This window comes from Amblyomma mixtum, chromosome 1 (assembly GCF_055824585.1).
Source record: "Amblyomma mixtum isolate Tamu chromosome 1, ASM5582458v1, whole genome shotgun sequence".
Lineage (NCBI taxonomy): Eukaryota > Metazoa > Arthropoda > Arachnida > Ixodida > Ixodidae > Amblyomma > Amblyomma mixtum.
The window spans coordinates 293,647,557-293,666,131 of record NC_143012.1 but is presented as its reverse complement, the minus strand read 5'-3'; the positions used below and the strand labels follow the sequence as shown (position 1 = coordinate 293,666,131).

At 49.2% G+C, this 18,575-nt stretch overlaps 1 protein-coding gene across 4 annotated transcripts in view; it reads right to left on the bottom strand.

The window, feature by feature from the left end:
• LOC149372082 (sodium-dependent dopamine transporter-like) overlaps positions 1-18,047 on the bottom strand; it is an 85,933-nt gene extending 67,886 nt beyond the window's left edge. For 2 of the 4 annotated variants that reach the window (XM_089566453.1, XM_089566457.1), the window contains exon 1: positions 17,866-18,047. In XM_089566453.1, coding sequence (XP_089422579.1) covers positions 17,866-18,031 — 166 coding nt within the window. In that variant the 5' untranslated portion in view covers positions 18,032-18,047. The remainder of the gene's footprint in view (positions 1-17,865) is intronic. The other 2 variants (XM_089566454.1, XM_089566456.1) reach the window with 2 other exon arrangements.
• Positions 18,048-18,575: the final 528 nt, after the last annotated feature.

The window sequence follows — 18,575 nt, the reverse complement described above, 5'->3', positions numbered from 1 at the left end:
CACTTCGTAGGTCGGACAGCTAGTTCCGGTTGCTTCCACATTCTCCTACACACGCGCGGCCGACGTAGCCATCTATCACCTGGCACCCTCGAAAGATGACTGACCGAGCTCAGCTCATCGGGTTCCTCTTTCAGCGGACGTCAACAACAGCGTGGGCCGCAGAAAAACGCCCGAGGTTGGCACGTGGGCCCCAACATGCCTTGCGCGAGGCGTGCGCGTCGTGGATGCAGGAAATGGCTGGCGCTTTTCCCAGCGCCCGCGCGCGCTACCCCCTCCAATTTAATTAGTGAGGGGGAGGGTGCGGGGAGGTGGTGCCGCCGGCCTTGCTCCTTCATTCGTCGTCACACCGAGCGGCTGAGGCCGGAGAATCTGCTGAGGTGCCCAAAGCGAGTCGGAACCTGCTGGCTATTGGCTGCGTGTGTCGTCTTTTATTGGTGAAACCGGTGTCGCCACCTTCCGGTGAAGATACCAAACGCATCGCATCTCCCGCGCCGATACCGCGAAACAAAAGCAGCGTGATCGGCCAACCAGGGAGACAGCCCGCTACGTATATGAAAACGTCGCGACACATCAACACAGGGTTAACGTTTTGACCTCGACGCTTGGTACTTCGGAATATGCTGTCACTAAAGTCTTGCAGTTTTGTAACCGGCTGCATTTGGCCAAACAATAACAAAAAATCGCGCAAAAGTGCGCGCACAGCGAATCAAGACACGACTGGATGCTCACAAGGTTTTCGCAAAGTTGTTTCACATGAGAAAGTTCATGTATGGACGCCCGAGCAGGCGTCCCGTGGAGAAGTATGTGGAGAAGTATGAAACAGTCAGTATGCCCCCCAATGAGAAAAATCCCGTAGATGCGAAGGCTGTGTCTAAATATTAGTAATTTTCGAATATCGAATTGAATATCCTCCTATTCGGTTCGCTGAACGAATCATATAGTGCACATTCAAGAATATTCGAAACGAATGGAATGCGATCGCCAGTGTTCGAATAGTTCTCTAAAAAACAAAGTTCGGATCGCGCACGCCGGAGATTTCTTAGACGACTGTTTCAAAGACAGGGCCCACTCCCAACGTCGCAGAGCATGTTGCCGCGATTGGTCCGCGCCTTCAGCGCCGCCACGCGATCCATGATGCATAAACATGTGGCCTCCATGACAAAGCAATGTGACAGGATTCAGCCAGGTTTAGGAATTTTTTTTTATTTTAGCATACTTTGAACGAGTTATTTTCGCATTTTGAATTTGCTCGCACCTCGTAAAAAATAGGTCCCGCGAATAATTTTAGCGAAGTGTCGGTTTGTAGTTCGGCAGTAAAATGCGAAATCAGCACGTTGCACCTGCAACTAGAAGTGGGAAGTGCAGTGGCAACTCCCCGTTGTCGGGTTCAGTTCCCGAAAAGAAGGAACCTGCCGGGGCCCAAAGGGAACCTCTTGAAGGGTAATCCTACTACTGCCATCGCCAGGGTTTCTGTCCACTTCTTTTCTTTGTCCTTTCTTCTTTGTGTCGCTGCCCTGTCCTCCCATGAAATGTTTGCAATCTAGCGATCAACACAAAAGCCGCTAAAGGTTTTGACAGGTTTTGCGACTCAAATGCTGTATTCGCCGAGTGAGCGGGGAGAGTTTACAAAGGAAAAAAGTTATTTAAACGGCTTGGTTGATCCTGCGAAATTCGGCAGGCGTTTGAATTACTTCCAAAAACGTTCTCCACAAGGAACAGCAGCCATCATCTTATTTTATTTACTGCTGAGGTTTTTCTGAGCTTGGTGCCATGTGAGTGAGTGGCGTGCAGCATGTAGCATCAAACACGCCCCTGCTCTGAAGCATTGGAAAGCTACCAGATCAGGAAACCGGGGAGCACTAATGGGCGTGTCCCGTTTGCTTCGCGAAATTATGTTTTCAAATTGTATCTTGAACTAAATTCGCTAAATATTTAGCTCGCGAAAAATAAGTCATTAGCAGTAAATAGACTCCCCTTCAACAACGGGGAAGAGTAAACGCACGGTTAAGTTAAACCAGAACGGGAAAGCACAATAAAAGACATCACGCCGCCAGGTGAGCAGTAGCCCGAGACACCTGTCTGTCGTGCGGTCTAAAGGCTCCAGCGTATTGAGCTCTTCGAATACCGCGAGTATTTATACACAGTCACTTTAGCTCATCGGCTGCCGCGGGGCGTCCTTCCTAGCTCGTGTTGACTGGGAATTCGGCGTCAATGACCATGACCCGATGGCGGCGCCCCTATCATCGCCAGCGAACCCGAACAATTCCGCGTCGCCTTCCTCAAGGCAATCGTGTGCTCGCTGTTTATTTCCAGCGCGCTTCTGATTTCCATCGTCGGGTAAGCGTGGGAGTCTCCGCTTTTGTCAAGCTCGGCATGCATGGGACGCCCGTGACACAAATGCTCACGAGTATCGAACTTGGACTAGATGCGGCGTTATCGTGCAGAAACCTTCGACTGAAAACGTGCTACCGAATTCGCTTAGTGTGGGCCTGTCTGGAAGCGCTGCGAATTCGCTTCTTCGCCCCCTTGTGGCTCAACTCAGAACCAAACCAAACCGAAACGCTTACCCATATGACAAAGGGGCAGCCTTTATTCCGCCCCCCCCCCCCCCCCTTATCTTCCTCTTTCCCATCATCGCATAGTACGAGTCACTCACAAGGTGCTCATTTAGAAGCCCCATTACCGCTTCATGTCTAAAGCTCATGCATGACATCATTATAGTTTTAAGGGGCTAAACTTCACGATAAAATAATGCCGATGCTTCCGCAAGCGAATATAGTGTGTCCGTATTCACGCTGTCACAGACTGCGAATACGGCGCAAAATAAACTGGAGCTTTTTGAAAACCATCAGCATGTACGAGACAGCATAGATTTAACGCCTGGACTAGTAGCCCCTGTCACAGCGGCCAAAGTTTAGGGCGGCCTTGTATCAAGGTATAACCACCTTCCTGCATCGACAGTAAGCATTGCTAACATATACAACTTTCTTTCTGCTATATTTAACGAAACTGAACACGCTAGAATTGTATAACTGTTCATTTCATCACCTGTTATGCTGTTATTGTATTGTGTTAACCCACTCCCCTCCATAATGCATCGTCTCTGACGGTACATGTAAATAAATAAATAAATAAAACAAAATATAGAGGCCCGTGGAAAACCTTCAGTGGCTCGAAGAAACACTGAAAGGTTCGCAATCGTCCACTTATTAAAATGTCTTTATGGCATTACTCTCAACTGTACAAGGAGGTCGCAGTAACTATTCAGTCTATCGATTACCAAAACTACTCAGCTGCACGGGTTATTCGTCGAGTTGTTATTACGCTCGCCACCTGCCAGGAGCGGCGGGAAATGCGAAATGAGGGAGGGGGTAAGGGCACTTATCGCCAGGACACCTAGACGACGTGCATGGTAGTTGTACATACCGAGCCACTAATACCGACGACGCCACTGTGGCTCTCCCGACAGGTTTCGTACACATATAGGTATGCGCGTATCTGGTGCCGGCTGTCTCATCGGCAACCGAACGAAATTGCAGCGCCGCGTGCAAATTGGCTTCTGCGAATCGGAAGCGTCCCTCCTTGCACTCGGGCCCCGCACCCGGCGCAAACGTGGTGCATCGACGAGCTGCTCCTCTCAACACTCGGGCGCACTTGTGTTTTTTGCCTTCTTTCGAGTCGGTCACGGACGCCGATGGTCGCGGCTTTTAGCCCCTGACCTTTTGCTCCGGGAAAAGGCGGGCGGTTTGCGTGCCTCCATTTACATTACGCGGCGTCGCCAATGCGTGCAAGTCCTTTGTCCCGTTTATGTATGCCGCGGCAGCTGCTACCCCGGTTTGGGATTATGTCCGTTCTGAGAACGAATCGCGCTTGAAAGATGGCCACAACGCGTCGCCTTGTGTTGGCCTGGAAGAGGAAGTAGTGCCCGCGAGGACTAGGTCTGCAGGCACTGCAATCGTCGCCGCAAATGCTATTTCGCGTGCGGCTTGCGAAGTGCGTATGTGCGAAACACGTGGCTTCTCCGACTGGACGTTTCCGGAACGCTTCCTGGAACATCTTCGTTAGTATTTTCCTCGCCTTTCTTGTCTTAACTATGTGCAGCCAGACAGCCGGAAGAGATTAGGTTATCGGGCACCCCTTAGCCTCGGGGACAGAAAATGCACAAAACCTGTTTCAACTGACGTTGGTTTAACCTCTAGATTGCTTCGGACGGGCGTAGCTAGTCCGTTTTCAGCGTCTCCTGACCGTTCAAGTTGTCACCCAGAATGCCATGCGTTTGTAAGTGGGTTGCCAGGGCACTAAGAAAACATGGCGCCTAAGCGCTTTGGACTAAAGGGTCTTATAAAGATTACACTAAAAAAAGAGGACTACACAGAGATGGTGTGTGCAAAACACTATTGGTGCGCCACATAAAACCAACACCCTTGTGTGTTCACTGCCCCTGTCTCCTGCCCTCTTTATGGCATAATTAATGGAGAACCAATCGGTCCAACTCAACCCTCTGGCTCGTATGAAGCTTCGCATCACTCTTCTCAACACGTAGCAACACATACATAACTCTCTGTCTCATAAGCGGCCTGCAATCTCATTTTGCTGCTGCAAGTTTCGTTTCTATAAATGCGTCTGGTGCTGATGACATATACAACGAAATTAATGAACAAAGTCCACATCACTTGATGAAGAGTATCTGAGAGGGAGAACAAGTTCGCACTCTGCTCTCGTAATATTAAGGTTCCAGGGATGACACGCTTGTCAGTGGAAAGAAACTGACGTGAACAATATTCCGATGTGCCTACGGATTTCTTAACCTGGTATGTCCGGTGAGTCTTTTAACGCATTACTTACTACCGATCTGTCATAGTGCATCCAGAGTTATTAGGCGGTCAGATTGCCTCAATGATAATGAAATAAATAAATTCGGAACACGGAGGAAAGGCTCACTGAAGCATACACTTCCCAGTTCACCATAGTGGCACGCCACGCCGAAGTTTGATACGGGCTAGTTGGTCCATTTCGAATTCAAGAACAAGCACGATTTCACACCAAAGAATGCAGACAAACACTGTGCCTGGGTCCTTTCGCGGTGTTTTCAAAGCTTTAAGTTAGTAATTTATGCGCTCTAAGATTAAAGTTTTGCCCACAAGAAGCACTTAACAGGTATTGTTCTTCTAAAATTTGCATTTAAGGCACAGACTGTCTTCAGTGACTGCTGCTGAGAGTATTTTGTGAATGATAAGCGCATATCAATTACAAGAAAAGGGGAGATACGCACAGCTCGTAGTAGTTTCGACAGCATCGTCATGCACTTCTCTAGGGAAAAAGGGCAGTTTACCGAGGTGCTTCCAGATTGTATATGGCAGTAGCGGCGGCTTATATTCGTAAAAAATACAAATTTTCGAAAGCACAGGTGCGGAAGCTTTCCGCAGCATTTTCAGAAGGGAAATGCTTTCCAATGTATTCATAGAAACTTAATTTTTTTTATATTTTTCTCCTCTAGGCTGTCCGTGTTTCTTACATGATTGAACGCCTGAAAGAGACGTACCAAAAAAAAAATGAACTCATGGTGTTTTTGTGTTCCAGTGAGCAAGTTCCTGGGCGTAGGTTCCAAAGAATTGCACTGCGGCAACAACTACGCCGCATGCTCGTAGTGTGACATAGGTAATCGATGAGTTTGTTTTTGTCTCCCTATTGCGCAGTATGCTGAGTAACGCAGTTTTCAACGTCACATCGGGAAGAGAAAACAGCATTTGCACAGAACGCCTCATCAACCCTCCTGCGCATATCTTCAAGACTAATGAATTATCTGCATTTCCCCTGCGTGGTGAAGTTCGCGATGTGAGCCAGCGACGTTAATGCGCAGCAAATATTTTCTCTCACACTTTTCCAGATGGTAGTGCTGTCTGTCCTCAGCTCTGTTTGCTCATCCGAAATCTACACGCTAGTACATGATTCCTATTCTATTAAAGTTACATGCTCCGAGTCTCAATAAAACAAGCAATGACTAGAATTTGCTGCCCCCATCGTATATATTAAACTGACTCCACTCTCTTTCAAAAAGGGCCTAAATCTAAACTATGGGCTTTTCCTTTAAGGCTACTTCGTGCCCCACATACGAGGTGCTATCCAAAAGTTTGGAGAGCTTAAACAATGTGCGAGAATTGGGTGTACTAGGCCTTTCCGCTCGGAGATATAAAGATCACCCTATCTTATGTATCAGTGTGCCGACAGTCATGCAACTGAGAGGACGTATTGTTTTGTGCTGTTTGATTTTACAAGGGTACGTTTCAATGGCTCGGAGAATTTCTTTTCATTCGGAACGACGGACTTTGCGCAGCGAAGAATCTGCGTCAAATTCTATACTTTCAAAGTTAAGAAAACTGCTTCAGGAAGCCGGGGTGTGCTACGGGAACTTTCGGTTCTAATTACACGATTCAAAGCAAGCCGTTTATGTGGTACAAACAATTCAAAGGTTCCTGAACGTCTGTCGGCGACAATGAGCGCTGCGGACGAGTGCTAATAAGGATAACATCGAAAATTATAACAGAATCTTGCGCAGCTATCCTTAGAGACCACAGACTAACTATTCCCGATGTCTATGATATTGCAGGATATCCATACGGGACATTTCTGGACAGTTTTCAGAATAGGCATCCAGAAAAGTGAAATAGCAACAGCTGGCTGCTCCACTATGGCAACGCGTCCGCTCACACGCCACTCTGTATTCCATAGTTCTTAGTTTCCAAAAACATCAAAGCTCTTCCGCACCTGCCCTATTCGCCTGACCTTGCCTCCTGTAACTTTCTCCTGTTAGTGAATATGAAACTGAGGCTGAAAGGGCGTCGGTTTAACACAATTCAAGAGCTCAAGCCGGAATCACAGGAGCTTCTCGGCGTCCTCATACTTGGCGACTTCCGCAGATGCTTGGAATCATCGAAGAAACGCCGAGATCGGTGTATACATACTCAAGGTGACTACTCCGAAGGAAACAGTGCAAAGTAGGAGTTAAGGTTAACATCTTTTTAACGATCGAATTCGCCGAACTTTTGGGTAGCGCCTCGCGCAAACAGCAACCATGACTTCGTTTGCTGATATAAATTCTCCCCTTCGCTTCACTGAGAACGCATTAGGAAGGTCATGAAGGCGAAAACCGCCCGGCGTCGGCGTCTGTGTGAAGCCTGCCACCACTGGCCACCACGTTTGACAGGTAACCAGAGGGAAGAGAAAAATTCCCCTCTCCACTTGTAGGGGGAAGGAGGGAGAGCCGATAGCATTCGGAGGGCCCTGCGTGCGAAAAGTGCTCGGCGTCGACGACGGCGTCTGTGCGAAGACTCCTGCCAACCGCGGCAGGTGGTGTTTAGAGGGACTTCCCTCTCTCCACATGCCACGGTTTACAAATGGCAGGTGGAAATCTCCCCCTTCACTTGTAGGGGAGACTACGAAATGACTGCGAATGACTCAAAGGAGAAAGCTATCGCATTTCCTCAGCATCAATCCAATTGATCACCAGCATTGTTTTTTTTCTTTTTGTACATGAGAAAACACACATCTACTGCAATGATATTCCAATGTTTTTATTTTGCCCACTTTTATGTCATTTAGCCCCTTCGCTTCCAAAACTCTCGGTTGTTGCGAATAAATCAATAAAATAGATGCATCGTGAAAACAGTGCACCCCGGCACGTTTAACAACTGTTCTCACGTTTTCTTTCTTTCCACCCCAAGTGTGGCCAGAGTTTCCTGTTTCCAACTAACCCATATATGGCTAAAGTCGTACATATGAAGGAAGCCAGCAGTCAGCAGCCCTTTGTTTTGCTGACCGTCGCCTTCCTTCATTTGTATGTCTAACGCGCCCCTAATTTTCCTACTCAAAGTCTTATATGTAGGACGCCGTTTTTCCGCGCAGTAGCTCTTAACGTTTGTTGAGTAAAAGCTTGCGCCCGCTAGCGTAGCTTCAAGAGGCCCCCTAGCGTTTCACGTGCAAGCGTCGAGTTCAGAAAGAGGCGCCAGTCATCTCCGTAAGCATTGAGGATATTCGACCTCATTGACCACACTTTGGTTTAGCAAGAATGGCAAATAATATTTGCACATTGCCGTGAAGAAATCACCACTTGTGATGACAATTGTGACATTAGAGTCCATGTCAAATATTTCAACATTTACGGCACGCTATGGGTAGTGGATTTGCCTAGTGCCCTGCACAGTAATAAAGATCCAATATGGGTGATGATAAAAAATCCATAAATTAAAGGATGATTCCGAACTCTATAGAAAAAACAACATTTTAAAAACAACTTTTAATTTTACTTCATGAAGCTGACATATATGTTTTGATGTAGCTCTATACCCTGTGCAGCACAAACTTGAAGATGGCAAATGAGAAAATCCTCTGTGCCGCGGCTGACAATTCCATAAAAGGACTTTCCATCGTTCCCTGCTGAAACATTGATCAGCGACTCAGGTTCTCCTCCCTGCCTTCCCCCATTCCTTTGCTGAAACCTTTGCTTCGAAAACTACCTTCCATCTTCTCTTCTACCCTGCAGTCGTATTATTTTTCCTTTTGGTTCGTGCCTTGGAGACGCAGAAACTAAATGAAGTAACAGCAGCACTCTTGCTGCTTTCGTCTTTGTCAGCAAAGTTCTCCTTTTTTCTGCACCTGTCGCGGTTAAAACTGTTCCGACAAACAAACAAAAAAAATATAACGCCAAAACTGTCGCGTGCTAACCTTCAGTGACCTCTAAACAGCACATGCATTACAGTCGAAGACGCCCTTGCAGCTTCACTTTAGTTTACTCTACCTATTTTCGAGTTCCGGCAGTTTCTTTCGCACCACTCAGCACTGTGCCTAGGTTGCAAGCACTTTTTTTCCCCTTGTTTTAAACTACGCTATCCTCTCCTTACCTGTCGAGACGTCAGCTGCACGCCACCTTTAGTTACCATTCGCTGCATCCACTTTAGCGCCAAAATGGACTCAGATGTAACGCTGCTCGCAACGCGTGCAGTCGCTAAGCAAGCGAGAGGACGGCTCCATCTACAGGTCACAACCAACCGCATGAGGGTGCGGCGACGGGCTCGGCACTCCTGTTATATCCTTCGACGTGGCGGGTAATGCTTGCGCGCGCTTCAGGCGAGCATCTTTTGATTTGCAAAGCAGGTCCCATCGCGCAAATACGTGTCCACACACCGCCTTGCATGCATTACGCGCTACTCCGTACCACCCACGAGCTGCCTAGGGAACGAACGTGATGAAAAGGAAAAGGAAGGCGTGATTCCCACAGAAATGTCGGTGAAGGGCGTCCGTTGAGAATTTGCTTGACATATTTTTGCACCGCTGCCTGTCGGCGCGCAGTGTATCTAAGATCCAAGAAAAACCTTCCGTTCAGCAGCGGGAATAGGCAGGGCATTGACAGTATAAAATTTTCCACCGTAAGCAGGCGCTCAAAGAGGACGAATGCTGTCGCACCGAAGTTATGCCCACTTAACAGCTCCATGTTAATATTAGGGCCGACCCTACTGCGCCGCCACAAAGCACGGGCGTTGAGTAGTTTTATGCTGTAAAAATTCATGTCAAAACTCTATCGCTTTGGCGTTTCAGTGTATACTTCAGACAACTGAGGCTGTCCTTTCACTAGGCATAACTCTGCGATTTGACGCTTCCGGGCCCTACACGCACGCGCACAGTGCCAGTTAACTATTTCCTTACCGCGCGTATTCAAATCGTTCAATTTGATCGATGGCGCGAAATCCACCATTCTGAGTAATCTGGGCCGCTTTTGGGTAAGTAACGCCGTTCAGTACTTCAGTTTCTGAATCCGTTTTTTTTTTTCGTCAGCCGCACGAGGGAGTATTTTTAAACTTCGGACGAAACCTGCCAACACGAAGTGATCGCGAAAGCACGACGCCCATTGTCCTCTCCACACACTGATTCTGCTCAGTAGCGACGGTACTTTTGAGATTTAGCAGCATGGGCACCTTTTCTCTGTAGGTGAAAGCGACAGATTTGTGATAAAATATGACACCGATTCGTCTTATTTCAGTTCAGAGAGAGATGACTGCTCCTTCTAGTTCGGACTATTGACATGTGCCCGTCTGTAACTTTTGGTTCCGCGGTTGCTGAGGAGATTCACTGCTTTCAGGGCCTCTCTGAATGTACAGGGTGCGTTCCCATTGATTCCGTGCCAAGAACAGCGTAACGGATACAGTTATCTGGAAGATGGCCCGCGTGGTCCACCTCGGCACTGCACTGGGAGAGTAGTGAAAGCGATCCGCGCGAGCAATTATTATTTTTTTTTTTTTGCTGACCGCAAAGTTTATCATGAGAGTTCTGTAACTTTTAACTCTCATTTTTGGCAGAGTGCCGCAAGCACACCCAATGCCGCCGGCACGCGGCTTTATCACTTTGTCTCTGACGCAATATGCGACCAGATTTATCTCGAATTATCGCAGCCAGGCGGGACCCCATGTTCGAAACTTCTGAGCTTACTTTGCACGCCGTACATCGAAATTTCGTTGTCAGCTTTAAATTGAGCACGGCCGACTGCGGCGAGAATTCTGTTAGGCGACCACCGAGCACGCTTGTTGGTATCACGGCCGCCGAGTCATTCAGTTCTTTGTTTCCTTTGGGAGCCCCTTTCGCTGTCATCCCGACTGCCGGACTGCCGACACTATGTGAGATCTGGTGGAGGTGCTGGGTGTCTGACTGCAGAAGCAGCTGTGCTCTTTCTTTGCTGATAGTGCGAGTTCGATTCCCACATCGTCAGAGAAGCTTCGCGGTTTTCGATCCGGGCCATCGAGGGCGAAAAAGCGTGCCATACTTTCTGAACACGGCCACGTGTTCCAGTTGCTAGAGCCTTTCTTCAGGATCTTCGCCTGGTTAGCCGTTGAGTGTGGGCGGCAGTCGGGGCTGGTGCAGAATAATGGACACCAGTGTTGAAGTCATGGTTGAGGTTGACGCTGAGGAGCCCTTCTACACTTGGGTGCGGTTCGGTAGTCGGCTGTGTTCAGGTGGCAGATTCTGGAAACGTCGGCAGCTTCGCAGTTCCTCTCAGGATGGTACGGCTCCGGTGGCTTTCCGGGTGTGTGTTTTGGGATGGCTTGGCCTTCTTCGGCGGCTGCCAAAGGGTGAGGGTGTCAAGGACATCCATTAGCACCTCCACCAGATGTCAGGTAGTGGTGGCGACAGTCGGGCATTCAGGGAGACAACGGAAAGGGCTTCCAAAAGAAAGTTTATTGTGCTGACTCGTACCCGCAAAGGACTGAACGACTCGGCGGCGTGATAGCAACAAGCATGCTCGGCGGTCGTCGAACAGAATGCCCGCCGCTCTGGGCCATGCTCAATTTCAAGTTGATAATGAATTCTCGAGATAAGGCCTGAAAAGTAGCCACAACAGTCTCAAACAAAAGTAGAATCAGTTCCGCCTGGCTGTGATCATTCGAGAAAAATCTGGTCGCATCTTGCGTCACACACAAAGTGATGAAGCCGCGTGGCGGCGGCATTGGGCATGAGCAAATTAACATTGTATAGCTTTGCGGAAGTAAATACGTACAAAAAGTAACTTTTATATTTTTATTCTCTTATGTTTCGCCTTTACATCTTTAATAAAATTTTACTTCCGGCGCCACTCTCTCATATTTTGCCAATCAAACATTTTTGTCTTTTAGAAGCAACATATATTCCGCTTTTCTCTTTCTTATATTGAAAACAAAATTCTATTATCTACGCTATGATGTGCTGCAATAAAGAAAACTTTTTAAATTAATGCGTGAAAAAAATTTACGCACGCCATACTTAAATCGCATGTTTCCCCGCGGTAATAGAATATATTTAATGATGTACTTTGAATAAATCCTTTTTTGTCAATTTCCACATTCCAGCCGCTTTGTTTGCCAGAACGCTGCCCTTGACACCAGAACGTATTTGTGAGGTAGTAAGGCACGCACCCCCGTCTGCGTTCGTGCGCTGAATGCAAACTTCCTGTTTTGAAAACACTCCTAGCTTATAGTTTTACTGTGCACGTCGCCACTCTCGACAACAGCGTATTCTTTAATTCGAGCTCAGCGCGCTGCTGATCGTAGTGGGCTATTACATGCGTCGTATGCGCGGTCGTGTTTCCTTCTGCGTCGCAGCTAGCGCCTAATTATATGCAAGATCTTATCATCCCGGCCGCTCCACGAAGAAACAAAGGGTAGATAGGCTGGCAGGCAGCGCAACGTCCTACCTCGCGCGCCCACCGGATCTTCAATCGCGCACCAATCAGGCAACTGCGCATCAAAACGACGCGCACGTAATGCGAGAAAGTCGGCGATAGCAGCCTGCGCCAGAGGGCAAGACCCGCTCTGCGTGCATTGGAGCTGATATGCAGCCTTACCGAATCGGTGCCACGCAGATACGCGGCAAAGAGGTGGCCCGGACATCGGTGTACGAGATTTCACTGCTGGGCGAGCTTTTCAACGCCGCTTATCGACGATGTCGGAGAGGAAGTCGCGCTTCGCGTAGATGTGCACATCCCGGAAGCGGGGCTTGTTCCGTTGCCACCGTTATGCGCGGCCGCTCCCGACATCTCCAGGAACAACTCCTGCTGTACCGTCTTCGTTTCGGTGAAGAGATTGACGACCGCCGTTGAAACGCAAGCGGAAGCTCATTTAGTATCACAGTAATTCTTATGCAAGGACTGCATCGGTGATAGCTACGCTGTAAAGCACGCCATGGAAAGGAAAACGGCAGTTGAAGGGTTAAAAAATGCGAAGAGGGCGAGGCGAATGAAATAACAAACGTGAGTTAGTTGATATCATAGGTCAAAATGAGATAAGTGAATGCACCCAGAAAGGGTACGTCACCCGCAGAACAAACAGAACATGGTGCCCAGGATTGGCAGAGTGCAGTGCCCTTGCGAATAATCAACAGAGTGTAGTCAGGTGGCAGAGACTCAGGTTGGGTGGTGATGTGCGGATGTCTTGTTAGCTTAGGCTGGCAGCGGCTGACGAAAGAAACCGGGGAGTGCATGGAGAGGCATCTGTCCAGAAAAGGACTTGACCATTTCATGCCAAAATAAAGGCGACTGTCTTTGTTCTCCTTAATATCACGTTCTAAAGCCGTTGCTAAGTTATGTAGATGCAATATTTCGCTCCTTTAGTAATTTCAAATAAGATATTAGTGACTGTACGGTATCCTGCTGTCATACCGAGAATCACACGTCGCTCACGTTTTCCGCCAACGTGGAACGGGTCGTCAACCGGCTTCATTCAGTGCACGTTTTTAATTAAATGAAGCGATAGAAGCTGTCGTTTTCCTGAGATATTGCGCGGAAAAGGCTTTCTACGTCTTACAACTGATGGAAACACAAAGGCCAAAGCTGGCGCAATATGATATAAAAAATAATGTTCCAGCTGTTGGTCGTCCACTTTTTCTTCTCAACCGCTTTATGTTGGTTTCATTTTCGTGCTCAGTCGAGTCACCGTCTCAGTTCGTGCTAAAATGGCGGTATATACTGCATCACTGAAAATAAAATGCTGACACTCTTCGGTCTGGGGGTGCGGGAGGAATCAGTGTTCAGGAATACAACAAAGGAGGGCGAAAATGATTGACTTACGACACGTGATACCTCATGACCAGCATCAAGGGCGGTGGATGTGCCAGAGTTGTACACAAATCACGCGCTATGTCTACCTTCGAAGTTAGCCGTACGAGGAAAGTATCAGCGATAACCTGCTGTGCGGCCGAAAGAGAGAGTACGACTTCATAAAGCACTGGCGTAGATTCTCTAAGAAGCATGGTCATGCGAACGCGCACGGATTCGTTTTCAACCGTTGGAAAGAAGTAAAGCTGACCAGTGCTGAGCTGACTCAACATGTAAATCCTTTCTGGTCAAAAGCTCAACCTGAGCTTCCTGGTGCTATTCACTTCATGACTAAAATAACCGGAATGGTATTTGGCGTACTTATATTACGCCGATTAATCATTTCAAAATGCAGCGCAATAGGCGTAAAAAGCGTGGGCTGTTGTTTCTTTCCTGCCTGCGTCTGTCTTAAATGTAATCTGAAGTTCCTTCTTCGCTAAAGGAAAACCCACAACGCCCAGCAACTCCCATCACTTCCGGAGAGGTCTGGCGCTCGCAGCCCGTGGCAACTGACAAGCAAGACGCGTCGCCGGCATGCAATGCGATCGCGATGGGTCGAAGAGCTCCGCGCGCAGCCGCAGCTCTTAACGTGGAAGGTCAGCGCCTCTTGGTGACGGGCAATCTACCCCAGCTGCGTGAGATGCCCGCCCGCCACATGGGAAATTCGAAACCGCAAGCGACGACGTCGGCGCCAGCTCAGACATTCAGTGAGCGGACGTGACCCCAGCCGACGCAGCACTCAGCCATCCTCCCTCCCGTCCGAAGCTGCCGTCCCACGACAGCTGCTGCTCCCCACCCTCCTCCTGGGATGCCGCGTATGAAAGTGCGTGCGACGTTTCGCGTGAGTCGGCTATGCATCCGCGTCCGTACACTGTCCGTCAACGCGTGGCTCGCGTTTCAGTCACGCGTTTAAATGTTTACGATGGCGAGCGTGTTTTGGCGAGGCTCAAGAAAGGTGGATCGTTTGCACTACAGTGGCGTACATATCGCGCGCTGCCGACCCTGTTGTCTTGGTGCCCAAAACTGTCGCGTGTGAAAAAGTGAAAACGTTTCGCTGCACTTTGCTATAGCGGGAGGATGAGCAGGAAACTGATTTTATTTGAGGAGGCCCGTCCTAGGGCCCCGTGAGAAGGGGCACTTGCTGCGCTATAGGTGGCGCAAGTAACCTGACCTGACAACTTCTGTTCACTGCGAACTGCATCAAAATCAACGCTGAAACTATAAGCTTGGACAAAATGCCAAAACCCATCATAGGTTTGCTGCTCGTTACTTAAGAAGACAAGACGAAGTCGCGCACATTTTTCTTCCTCGCTCTCTTGCCAGTCGCGCTGCATTGTATCCCACGAGAACGACACAGATTGCATCAGGTGCTGTATTTAATTAAGGCACAAAGTACAATATCTGTAGCTTTAATAAAGCAGCGCGATTTTACTTCAATTGCTTTATTGGCTGTCGCGTAGAGGCGCAGCTTGCAACGATTCGCAACGGACTCAAGGAAAGACGCGCTAGAAATTATGTCAAACAAATTTTCCTCAGACGCTATTACGGAACACAGTCGGCGACGCATTGCACAATAGTCAACGGGTCACGGTAGTTCTCTCATCGTGTTCATTGCTTTAAAATACGCTGCACTTCCCAATGTCTGCTCGAGTTGCCCATAAGGAAGTCTTTCCATTTTAACAGCCCCTTCCAAGGGCGGATCTCGTTCCACAATGCGTGTTTGAGAGCTGCACGAGTAAGGCCACAGTACGCAGTAATGCGATCTGCCGCAGTTTCCGATGGCGCAGGCACATTCTTTACCTGTCGGTACGGGTTGCCTTCATTGAGCGCGTATAAAACGCCTGCATGGAAGTCCTCGCACTACAATTTTTCGCTTCTGATCCACGGCATAACCGGACAATTTGCGCGCGGTCAAAAAATATCGTGAATGCTTTTGAGTGCGTCAACAGGTTTATGAACGTTTTTTACGAGGCCACTGTATTCTATATTTCTAACGCACTTTAAAACCACTCTGCGTATTTCACACATGGCCATGGTCTGACGAAATGCATCAGCATTGCTTAAAATCTCCGCACTTATAGAATACTAACCAGTAAGTTTTCCCAGCCCTGTGACTCAACATCTAATACAAGCCATTGCCGCTTATAGCTGATATTACTTATCTACTTCACTTTTTCGCAGAAGTAAACGCACATAGACATGCGAGGCCCTTCACCTCTTGTTTTCTTTTTTGCATCCAGCCTACAAATGACAACCAATAAGTACTTTTCGCAGACGGTGCATTGTTGTGTACACATTTTGAACTTCAACTTTACTTCTTACAGCGCACAAGTCGTACCGCGGCCTCTCGCAATTCGACGACGGCTGTGCACCGCTCCGTCAACTGGCGCAAGAACATGCACACCCACTAGAGTGCGACGCAGTATCTCGATCCCCGACAGTCTCCGCGACATTGCGAAACCTTCGCGCATAACGCACATCTCAGGAAACCGGGCAGGCTTTTCTTTTGTGCTGCGATCTCACGGCAGATAATGTGCAAGAAAAAACCGGCGATCCTCGTTATTGTAATTCTTAGCAGGTTTCTCTAAAAATTTTCCTCGCGAAGTAGCTCCACTTTGGTGCTCGAAAGCAGCTGACACGGTACTTTATTTATTTTTTTCTGGGACTTTTCCAGGACTGAACCGGGTGGCGAAAGCAAAAAAGTAGCTCCGTCGTGTGTAGCTTAATCGGTCAAGGTTACGGGCTTGCATTCGAGAAGTAATTAAGTTTCATTGAGCTTTATATAAAGCTCTGACGCGGAAAACTCTAGAACAATGCAAGTACTGCGCAGCAGCAAGTACAACGAACTCGACACCGCGTCCATCGTCCCCACTCTTTTCTCTTATTCAGTCTGACACGTCATTCTAAATGCAGTACTGCAAGTCAATTCGTCCGAGATAGTACTCCGTCACAGCTAAGGCATACGACCAGGGCGTAAAGGTGGCAACGCTTATCGCATGCGCAATCAATGTTTCGCCTTCGACTTTCGCGTTGCCGTTCGAGGTCAGCTTGTGGAAGCTCCATGGTTATACACTTTAGTTCACCTTCCGTGCAAACGGACAAACTTTAGGCGCGCAAGGAGGTCATTCCGCGAGTGAAGACATCCCTCCACTGTTTACAGCGTCTTCTTCCATCGGCACGGACACAAGGAGCAGCAGAGATAATCGGACCAATATTGGGAATGGATGGTTTCACTGTGGTCCTTTTTAGGATTGGCCTTTGCCAATACTTTTCCAATATTTGGTAAACTTATCTGTGCTGCTTGAGGAGCGGCCTCCTACGCTCCACCACAGAGCACTACTACGGGCCACTGGCCTCAGCCGCATCAAACCAACGAACAACGGCGTCAGCAAGAAGTGAAACAAAGCCTTCCGGCCCAACAGGCTAAGCAGTGACGCGCCTCCGATGCGCTGTAAACATTCCACGTGCCCGTGACGCCGCAGGAGCGGCGGGTCTGACGCCACCCGCCCAGTGACGACCCGGGGTAACTCGAGTGAGAATTCGAACCTTGGAACGTGAACTGCCGTCCGCGCGAATCCGGAGACGGCTTGTCGCTCGCTCTACGCGTCAGCATTGAATGTCACTCCTTCCGTCACTTCGCCCGCTGCTTCGACGTCGCGTGTAATAAACGCCGTCACGCCGTCAACGCGGGGGGCCGTCTCCCGCTGCGAAGAAGGGAACTGTGTAAGAGGTTTCGTCATTCTCGTGGTGAGGACTTGACGGTATCGAAGAAACTTTCACCGGCGGCTGTCAGCGGTACTTGTGCCGTCGCGTGGCTGTCTTTTCGGCCAACATTGCCGCCGGAAAGTTGAAGCAAGATCTCATGGGAAACCCATGCGGCCGTGAACTATACCCCATCTGTCCCATTAGCCCTGTTCCTGTTTCACCAAAAGAACTACAACCAAAAGAACTGCAAACGCATAACGGAATAAAATAAGACAGAAGTTGTATATTATTTGAAAGGGCCCTTCACTTTGAAACGAAGCAAGTTGTCCCGCGCAAAACTTTCAGCGCGAACAAGCCATGCGGGTGGGCGCACAGAGTGACAGGAACAACGTGTCGCCTCGCACGCTTACCAGCGCTGCGCGCAATGAAAGTTTCCAGTAAACTGCAACAAACTATCCCATGTGCGCTTCAGGATCTCCACCGCGATGGCCGAGAGCGACCAGCAACGCGCGCGACATGTCAGCGCGGACGGAACGTACAATACTCACTCAGTCGCAGCGGCGACGGCCGAGGCTCGTACCGACGAGCATACGTATCCCTTCGCGTTTCCACAGCTACTTTCATCGGGGCGCTGGCGGCGCGCAGTGCGGCACGGTGGCCAGCCGGTTGGGCACGAGGCGCGAGCAGGACTGGCGGCACGACGGCTCTCGCCATGTTTGCCCGCCGAAGGCTCCCCAGGCTCCGCCTCTCCGCGCGCCCCCTCGGTGGCGGCGGCGGCGGCGCGACGTCGGAAGGCATCCGGTTACGCGTTGCCGTCGCCGGAGGACCGTGCTCGCGCGCAGATACTGCGCGATACGTGGTGCGCCCTGCGACGTATCTGGCTGGCAGACCGTCGGAACCGAGCGATGTCGGCCCTGGCCCTTGAGCCGAGCGTGAGAAGGGCTGTCCGCCGTGACGGAGCTGCTACAGTTAGCCCCATCGAGTCGATGCCATACTTCCGCGAAACAGGGCTGCAGAGACTGATGAGACTCTTTAATTGTCGGGTCCTATGATGACATCGGCATCAATGCTGGTCTGTGAGTCAAACCAGGAGGCGCCAAGAGACTTTGGCAGTGGCCCTGTAGTCTGCGCCATAATTTTGTGAAGCTCGCGGCCGCATAAAAAAAAAGAGAGAAAATCAAGAAAAGCGGAGAGGGATGGGAAAGGGAGCACTAAGAGGTTCGTTGAGAATCATCAGGGTCCTCACTGGATCTCGGCA